The following is a 10,208-nucleotide window of genomic DNA, read 5'->3' as shown; positions in this document are numbered from 1 at the left end:
ATTTTTAATACTAAATACTTTAAGAAAAAAAGAAAAAAAGGAAAAAAGAAAATGCAAGAGAAAAATGAATGAGAAATTATTAGTTTTTCAATTTAAAATCTCAATTACTTCCTATTCATTGAAATTTTTTGACAAATATTAAAAAGTAATTTTTATTCCAATTAAATATACTTTTTTTTCGATTTCACATATATAAATTATTAGTGTAAAAATGAAAAATTTGAATAAAATGATTTGAAATTTGACAAGGATAATATATTTGAATAAAATAAATTCATTGAAGCATGCAATTGTTATACATACATACATATATATATATATACATTTTGTATAATTGTCCCATTTCTATTTCCATTCCAACTAATATTATCGTTATCATAACAAATTTGCCTATTTATTATTAAAATTAAACCAGTAAATAAGTAAACAAATGAGTAAATAAGTAAATAAATAAATGAGTAAACAATTGGCAAAAGTATGAATGCTTTCCTTTTTCTTACCCATTATTTCATTATAATTTATCATTTAAACTGGATTAATTTTTGAAATTTTTTATTTATTTATTTATTTTTTATATATTTTTTTTTTGAAAAGTTACTTATATAAAATTTTAATTTATTGAATAAGCACAATAATTATTCTAATGATATTTAAATTTGTATACAATTTCAAATTATCAGAATACAATAATAATTATTATTCAAAGATTATTTTGAATTATTAAATAAATGTCTTAACAAGTATAAATTTTTAAGCATTACTTGTAAATTTCAAAAAATTTTTAAATATTATGTGTAAATTACATTTACACATAATTAATGCTATAATAACGAATAAAGCTATCAACTACAAGTAGTTTTTTCCATAAGCATTTTGTTTTAATATAATTTTTTTTCGATTAATTATTATTAATTAATTTATATGTAAACATTTTTCATAATAAATATCTGTTATGGTAGTATTAATTATTTTAATTGAATTAAATGAAATTAATTTTCGAATGAAATTTTTTTTTTCCATCAAATAAACTTTCACAGTATTGTTTTATCAAAATGAAGAAATTAATTCAAGCAAAAAATGTTTAATTTATCAATTTTTATGTGAAAAAAAAAACAAAACAATGAGTAAGGAAATTTCAATTTTATTATTATGACAGTCTTTTTTTTCGTTTTCATTTCTCCAGATTTAAATTTTTACTAAAATATTAAAATGAGACAAGCACTTGTCAACCTCTTACGCATTTCATTGATTGATATTGTTGCTTCAATTTCATTTTGATCACTTGAAAATAAATATGCAAAAAATAAAAGTAAAAAGAATAAAGGAAAGATGAAATGTAATTATAAAGGTCGTGTAGATGACAATTAAAATATCAGTGACAAAATAAAAATATCTGTAAACATTATATCCAATAAACACTCATATCTTATTTATTTCACTTAAATGATAAAATGATAAAAGTGATAATTTAACAAAAGAGTGGGAGGGAGAGAGAGAGAGAGAGAAAAGAAAAGATAAGCAGGATAATAATAAAGTTTTAAATTTGATCAATATTCATTGTTTTCATATGATTTGCAAATAATTTTCGTTACTTCTAACGATAATAATAAGACAAGAAAAGGATCACAAAAGTTGACAAGTATGACAAAGTTTTTGTCCAATCAAATGACAGATTAAAAGGAATATGAGACAAACGAAATTCGATTCACGGCCGTTGTGTCACCTCTATAGTGTCAAATCATCATTATCGGCAAATGAAGCATATTTCGACTACTTCTTGCTAAATTATGGACATCGCTCACATTTCACTTCAACAATTTATCTTATCAATGGTCATTCATGCTAATGGTCACTCATGATGCTGTAAGCAATTTTAGCAGCATTTGTGCGTTTACTTACCGCATGATACATGCAACGTCCCAAAAATTCTTTCGAACTAAATCTCACTGATTCGCAATTATTGGAATTTTTTTGAACCAAATCGCATCGCTTGCGATATTGAAATTTTTTTAAAATCGCATCAATTACAATTATTGGAATTTTTTTTCTTTTTTTGAATAAAGTCGCATCAATTGCGATTATTATTTTGGATCAAATCGCATCGTTTGCGATTATTGGAATTTATTTATTTATTCATTTATTCATTAATTAATTAATCGATTAATTTATTCATTTATTTTGAACAAAATCGCATTGATAATTGGTCAAAGTAAACACAAAAAAAGTAGAAAAATTAATGAAAACATTATTTTTTAGCATAAAAATATTTTACTTTTCAATGATTGATGCATCTCATTTCAAATGTATTTTTACTTACTTTTCCATTCATTGGTATAAATAATTAATAATATTTGCTACTTATTCAAATATATAAGCCATAAATTTATGGTAAAATTGAAATGAATGAAATTTACATAACGATGACAAAAAAATGTAGCAATTAATTGTAACATATTTACAATGTTTTTATTCTAAATTTTGAATTTCTATTCATCTATAATTATTTCTGTCACATTTTTTTTGCCCAATAACTTTCAATAATTTCAATAATTGTCAATATTTTTAAAAAAAACAAAACTTTTTTTATGGTACATTTTTTTTGTTCCTTTACAATTAAATGATCAAAAAATAATCAAAAATTTCGCATTATCATATTGTATAAAAAATTTTACATTCGTATTTATCGATTTAAAAAAAAAATGATAAAGAATCAATATATTAAATGAAATTTGTTTCCTTTTAAAAATTCTACTACGAGTAAAGTTCCAGCAATGAAATTAAAATGCATTAGAAAAAAAGTTTTGATCTAAATTTGTAATAAATTAACAAAAAATGAAATTCAAAAATAAGTTTATAAGCATTAAGCATAATTTCAATCTTGATGCATATCATATTAAATTATCAAAGTTAATATTCTAGCAAAAAACATGTTACGATGAATAAATAACTCTTATTTGCATTAGATCATAAATTCTAATTCTTGGGAAATTTCCATTTTAAATTAAATAATGAAATTTAGGTGTGAATTAATTGATTTGAAAAATTTTTCATCAAAATATTATCATTCAAAAGAATAGTTTATAGCTTATCTGGCTAAATAATACTTTCATAATTATCAGATACAATTATATTTAATATGCTTATATCACCATTCTTCACCATCACGACTCATTCTTCACCATCAGAATCCATTCTTCACCATCAGAATCTACTTTTTTTTTACCACCATAATTCATTCTTCAACATCACAATTCATTCTTCACCATCAGAATCTATTTTTTACCATCAGAATCCATTCTTCAGCACCAGATTTCATTCTTGAGCATCAGAATTCATTCTTCACTATCACAATTCATTCTTCATCATCAAAATCTATTCTTCACCATCAGAATCCATTCTTCACCATCAAAATTTATTCTTCATCACAATTCATTCGTCTTTATTGCTCATCTTTCATCGTGACAATTCACTCTTCAACAATTATTTTCAATGTTATTGTAATTTCTCTTACTCTCCTCCCTCAATCATCCCTCATTTCATACTCCAGCTAATTCTATAAAATACATACTCATACGTATACATACACATATGCACACGCAAATACAAACTCATGCATACGCATGCACACGCATGCGCATACATACTTATATACATTTATACGTTCGCATGCACGCATATACACATGTATGAACAACATGCACATACATATACACGTATACACAACTCGTATACACGCATACTACACGTGTAATTGTAACACATATACCATAGGTGTAATTAAAATTTTGAAATTATGAATTTTTTTTTTTCATTTTGGAAGATTAAATGAGCGTCATATGTTGTCACGAAATTCAAACTATTTTTTAATATCTTAAATTAAACGTATTTTGATAGAAATTGCGTGTATGCAATTCTAAGTAATTATAAACATTGTATATTTGTCAGTTTACTTTCTCTTATTTGTATACTTTCCACTTACGTATCTAATTATTAAGTAAATAATGAGAATCTTATTAGCATGACAATTGATTTATTCAGACGTGATAAATAAAAACCAAAACGTAGACGGATTCAAATCTAGTGTTAATCAAACATAGATTTAGGTGAATTCAAATCTAGACATAATAAACAAACCTAGACCTAGATGAATGCAGACGCAGATGTGACACTTAGACTTAAATCTAGACAAATGCAGACCGAGATAGGATAATTAAACCTAAGCCAAGACGAATGCAAGCCTAGATAGGATAATCAAACCTAAGCCAAGACGAATGTAGGCCTAGATAAGATAATCAAACCTAAGCCAAGACGAATGCAGGCCTAGATAAGATAATCAAACTTTGGCCTAAACGAATTCAAATGAATTCAAATCTAGACGTGATAATTAAGCGTGGAATCGAAATTTAAGTGTAATTAGATTGTTTGAGAGCATATTCAATCAGTATGAAATATTTAGCATAATTTTAATGAAAGCCTAAAGTAGTTTTAATTAAATTTGTTCTAACAGTATAATGACTATTACACTAATTGGAATGCAATTTGGCATATATTAATTTTTATTAATCTTCTCATTCTACACCAATCACCATTGCATTACTTTTTAAATTATTCATAAATTTGTTGAATTTTTAAATTCAACCTATTCTTCCTTTCATTTTATGCAAAATTAAAGAATTAAAAAAAGAAAAAAAAGTTTTGTTATGAAATTTGTTTTTGCTAAATTTTAGCCTAAAAAGACATTTACATTACATTAAATTGTAATTTATAATACTTTTTTTTTTTTAAGACTTGATAAATTTACCAAAAAAAATTTATGAACTCAATAAAAAGCATTTTCTTTTTTTCTTTTTTTTTTTTAGGAGATGGGATGAGATAATGCTAAAAGACACATTTAATGTCGTGATAGCTTATAGCCTATCATAAATTCATTTTAGCTTATTACCTCATTGGCTCTTTTTCTCCCATTACACCAGAAACAAAAAAAAAAGAAGGAAAACAACGAAGCTAAAGTTTTATTAAATTTAATCTTTGATTTTTCGAATCATGTAATCATTTCTTTAAGTTTTATTAAATTTATTCTTTGATCTTTCAAATCATGTAATCACTTCTTTTAATCAAATAATGTAATTCAAATTTTCAAATTTTTTTTTTCATTTCTATGAAATTTTCCAAATTTGATACTATTTTCATAAGTAAACTGTAAGCATTTAATTTTAATTTTTGTTAATAAATAAAAAAAAGAAAAGAAAAAATTAACAGCGTTACCATAAACTAATACATATGTTTTTGCTTCATATAAAACTTCTAAGCATTCATTAATTCTCATTGATATTTTTCAGTCTTAAAAAAAAAAAAAAGAAAAAAAGAAAAAAAGGAAAAGCAAGGGACAACAGAAAGGAAAAAGGAAGTTAAGTTAGACTTTGAGAGTGTCACATGGAGTAAGACATTGAGTCTATGCAAATATGTATGCATGGATCGGTCAATTGTCGAAATAAATCGTATAAGCTCGATATTAAACGATGTGCAATATTCAATGCAACGACTATCATTATCATTATCATTATCAACAATTATCAATGTCAATAAGAACAATGATAACAATAAGATCCTGATTGTCATACTACTTCTTATCATTCAATCAACAATTGTTGGTAAGTTTAAATTAATCATTTTGTAATGAAATTAAATTAATATATAATATTTGAAATAATTGAATTGAATTTTAATATTTAATCAGAATAAAATTTTAAAGTATGATAGAATAGAATTAATTATATGTATGATAATATATAAAAAATATTTTAAGTTCTTTTCTTTCAACAAAAAAAAAAGAAAAATCAATTGCTGCTTATCTAATCTTTTTTTTGCATTCCTTAAAATGCAATCAATAAGATTTGCATTCATCAAATAATTAATTTTCATCCATTTTTTTTTTTTTTAGCTTTAAAACAATATTTTGTTGTCGTTTGTCGAATATTTTCATATACCAAAAAAAAATTTTTTTACTTTAGTTATTTAAGTTTTTAATTAAAATTTTACTTTAATCATTTAAATTTTTAATCAAAATTTTTCCACTATAATTGTTTTTCTTAATGCTTTGATAAATACTATTATTCATTGTAAATCATAATTTTTCATTTTTATTTCAAAAAAAAGAAAAATTTTTTTTTCTCAAATTAATTAACACTTTGACTTAAATTAATTTAGCATTTTTTGTTGCCATTATTCATAATAGCATATAAATAAATTAAATGGGACAGAATGAGTAATATTTATACTATGAGGTTTTTCCGGAATGGAGAAGAAAATACATCCGGAAAATGCATTCCTGATATTTCATATTGATGTAATAAAGGAATAAATAGCTTTTATTTGTCAAGTTTAATAATATTTGACAAATATTTAAAACGTTAAAATTTCATGAATAAATGAAATATTACAATCTTACTTATGCATACTTTTTTTTTTAGTGCAACAAATTTTTCTCAAATGTAAAAAGTTTATTTTAATTTTATTCAACATTCAGTGATTATTTTGTATTCAAATTATCATTACAAATAAATGAATTGAAAGGTATATTTTCTATTCTTTATTAAATATTTCATTTAAATTATGAACAATTTAATTCAATTTTAAAGCGTTTTCATAGGGCTATACTTTCATAAGCATATGCTTTCATACTAGCTATCATTCGTTTTAATTTTAATTTTTAAATAAATTTTACACTTTCCTAAATTATTAATATGTTTGCTTTTGCCACAAAAAAAAAAGCAGAAATAGTGGGAAGAAGTATTAGGGAAATGGTGGTGTATACCTGTTCACTTTCACTTTGTATTTTTCAAATTATAAACTTTTTTCAAATTGTTTAATATTCACCACCTTAACCTGATACTTTACCGCCTCCTCATACTTTACCGCCTGATGAATCAATAGTCCGCCTAATGATTGAGTGTGAATATTTCATCGTTTACATTCATCTAAACTATTGTTTTTGCAAGTTTCACTTGTAGTTGCTGCATAATTAATTAGACATTAAACAGTTTACAATGTAATTGTTAACAAAAGGTTTAATTGATTAGACATTAATTAGATACTATGAGAATATAAAATAGGAATATGTATATATAAGGATAAGGAATAATAAATCGAAATGTGTTAAAAATACTTTTTTTGAATTAAATGACAATTAAATATCGATCTATTTATGTAATATAAATAACTTATTATGATAATTTACATTATCATTTTTGTTAACAAATATATTATAAACTCTTTTTATCATGAATTTAATGAATAATTATTGACGTTTTCTTTTTAAAACTAACTTTTATCATCATTGAACTCAATTACTTGTTTACGTGCAATTATTTAATTAAAATTTAACTAAATGTAGAAAAATATCAAACGAATAAATGTTTATTGCAAATTATATTTATAATTATGAAATATTAAAAAAACAAAGAGTAAATTCAGTTGAAATAATTATTTATTTGAATTTTTATACATTTTTCCTGCTTTAACATTTTCCTATTTGTTTAAACTAATTTTAAAAAAAAAAATAAATAAATAAATAAATAAAAGAACGAATTCTTTTAAGTTTTTTTCAAAAATAATATTAAAATTTCAATTGAAATGCAATGCTAAAATGTTAAATGAAAATTTCGATAATAAATTTTCTTTTTTTGTGAGTTTATTTTCATTTCATAATTTTTTGCTTACTAATAATGTTTTCGTTTCTACATTTTGCTAATAAATTTCCTTTTTCATTGATGAAAGATTTTCTAAGGAAAATATTCAATGTTTTATTTACTTCATACATTCCTATTTTATATATCATTAAACGGAAAATGAATGAATATGACAAATACGGAAAAACGGAAATAGATATAATGATGATGATGATGGATGATGATGATGATGATGATGATGATGATGATGATGATGATGATGATGATGATGATGATGATGATGATGATGATGATGATGATGATGATGATGATGATGGATAATGATGATGATGATGATGATGGATGATGATGATGATTGGTGATGATGATGAATCCGGTTATTGTGAAGTACTAAAGGAAAATATTTGATTTTTGATAAGAAAATTTTCTAAAAAATTTTTCCTATTAAAAAGAAAAATTTCTTTTTTCTTTTTTTAATTGACTAGAATTGTTTCATCATAGCATACCGAAATTTAAAATAAAGAAAAAGATCACTTCTGAACGATTGTCATTACGACGAATCATGCGAACAAGCAAATGGCACATTTCTTGAAGAATTTTTGAATTGATAAGTTTCGTGCAATAATTTGCCGCAATAGTTTGTGATTAGATTTACTATCATAGATAAAAATGATATAATTACGAAAGTTTACATTAATTAAAATCAATTTAATACCTTTTTATTAAAATGTGCAAAATATAAATTTTTATGAGAATGTGCACTAAAATATATTCCAATTCCATCGGATTTTAAATAAAAACAAAGCAAATTTAAAGAGAAACTAAATTATGAATAAAATATACAATTTTGATTAAAAAAAAAGTCTTTTGTTAGTTAATAATTAATTTTTTCCTATTAATTGATTAGAATGTATGAATTAAAGATGGAATTACGAATATTCATTTTCGCTTCAAATTTAAATCTAATAAGCTAAATGTAATTAATGAAACAAATTATTTGATGATTGTTTTTAAATGACATTATTTTGTTAAAAGATTCAATTCCGACAAATTCTTAATTGATAATTCAAGTATTGGAATTTAAAATTCAAACGACGGTCATTAAAAAATAATTGTATAAATAATAAGAGGAAAGTAAATAAGTAAACATAGCAAATAAATTTTATTCAATGATAAATCTTACTAACCGAGCTAATTGTCCTTCACCTTCCGAAACACCACGTTTAATGGACAAATCTCGAGCATCACCAACTTTCCAAGTACCAAATGCAACCGATCGGTACTGTCGTCGTGTATTGTACCAACCGCCTCTAATATTTTTAATATTATCTTCAACACTTCGGCTATTATTCATTGTTGAATTTGAATTTCCTTCTTTGATCTGTTCCAATTTTCCAAATTGTAATTTTTAAAGTTTTAATTCCAAGCTGAAATTTATAGCATATAGAGATTTATGAAAATTATAAGGAATAATGATGAAATGATTGCGAAAGTATTCATTTTAAAGAATATTTATTGAAAACTTTTTTGGGCAAAAAACTAAACGATGCAAATTGATATAATAATAGTAGTTAAAATTGATGAAATTTACTATGCATACCACATCCACTATTATGCAAATTAGGTAATATTTTCAAGCGTTTGACAAGTTCTTTGCCCTAAATCTGACCGAAATTTCATCGTTCGAATAAAATGAGAATTTTTGAAATCTGAAAAAAAAAGAAAGAAAAAAAAACAGAAACGGCAAAAAAAACTGATAGAATATGCAAATGGGAATGATAATGAACCAATGAACAGGAATTGATAAAATAGAATGAAATGTAATTTAATATTAATGGAAAATAAATACGCTATGATTTAAATGCTTAGTATGCCTAATTTTAATCTTAAACTTTCCATTTTCAAACAAAAAATGAAATTTAAAAGTTTGAAGTGAAATTTCTCAAAGTTTAAAAGAATATAATTGGCAATTATCACTTGTCATACTTTTAATTCTGATATGTTCTTTAACTATGACATTAATTATTAATATGCAAAAGATAAAAAGGAAAAAGTTAGCTAACCAAAAGGCAAAAAGAAAATGATACCAAAAAGATACCATTTGAGTAAAAAGCTTTGAGTATTTGCGTAAATGTAATACGATTGATGAAAAAGTGACAAAAATTGGAGTAGATGACAACATTTGACGAACGATTACCATTACTTTAGCTAACAGCTTCTCAATCAACATTCTAGAAATTTTCATTTGAAAAATAAAAAAAAAGAACAGGTATTTTTCCATCTTATAGTTTTTGATCTTTACGTACAGGTAAAAAAAAATAATGCAATCAAAATGTAAAAGTTTTCTTACATGCTTAAATTATCGGAATGATTTTAATTAATTATTAGAAAGTTAGAAAATTACAACGGATACCTTAAAAGGCAATTAATATAGGAATATGAAAAGATAGTACATAACAATAGTTTGAATAATTTACGAATTAATGTTTACGTTTAATTTAATGATTACAGTATGATAAA

General features: G+C 23.5%; 2 protein-coding genes across 2 annotated transcripts; one reads left to right on the top strand and one right to left on the bottom strand.

The window, feature by feature from the left end:
- Window positions 1-7,847: 7,847 nt before the first annotated feature.
- LOAG_17650 (hypothetical protein) lies at window positions 7,848-8,009 on the top strand (the record flags this gene model as incomplete). Its single annotated transcript, XM_020450312.1, has 1 exon — window positions 7,848-8,009. The coding sequence occupies one exon, from the start codon at window positions 7,848-7,850 to the stop codon at window positions 8,007-8,009; it is 162 nt and encodes a 53-aa protein (XP_020306023.1).
- An 841-nt stretch (window positions 8,010-8,850) lies between these two features.
- On the bottom strand, window positions 8,851-9,042 carry LOAG_17649 (hypothetical protein; the record flags this gene model as incomplete). The annotated part of the gene is made up of 1 exon (XM_020450311.1): window positions 8,851-9,042. The coding sequence occupies one exon, from the start codon at window positions 9,040-9,042 to the stop codon at window positions 8,851-8,853; it is 192 nt and encodes a 63-aa protein (XP_020306022.1).
- Between the last annotated feature and the right edge of the window lie 1,166 nt (window positions 9,043-10,208).

This window comes from Loa loa, assembly GCF_000183805.2.
Source record: "Loa loa unplaced genomic scaffold supercont3.108, whole genome shotgun sequence".
Lineage (NCBI taxonomy): Eukaryota > Metazoa > Nematoda > Chromadorea > Rhabditida > Onchocercidae > Loa > Loa loa.
This window is presented reverse-complemented; position numbering and strand designations above follow the sequence as displayed.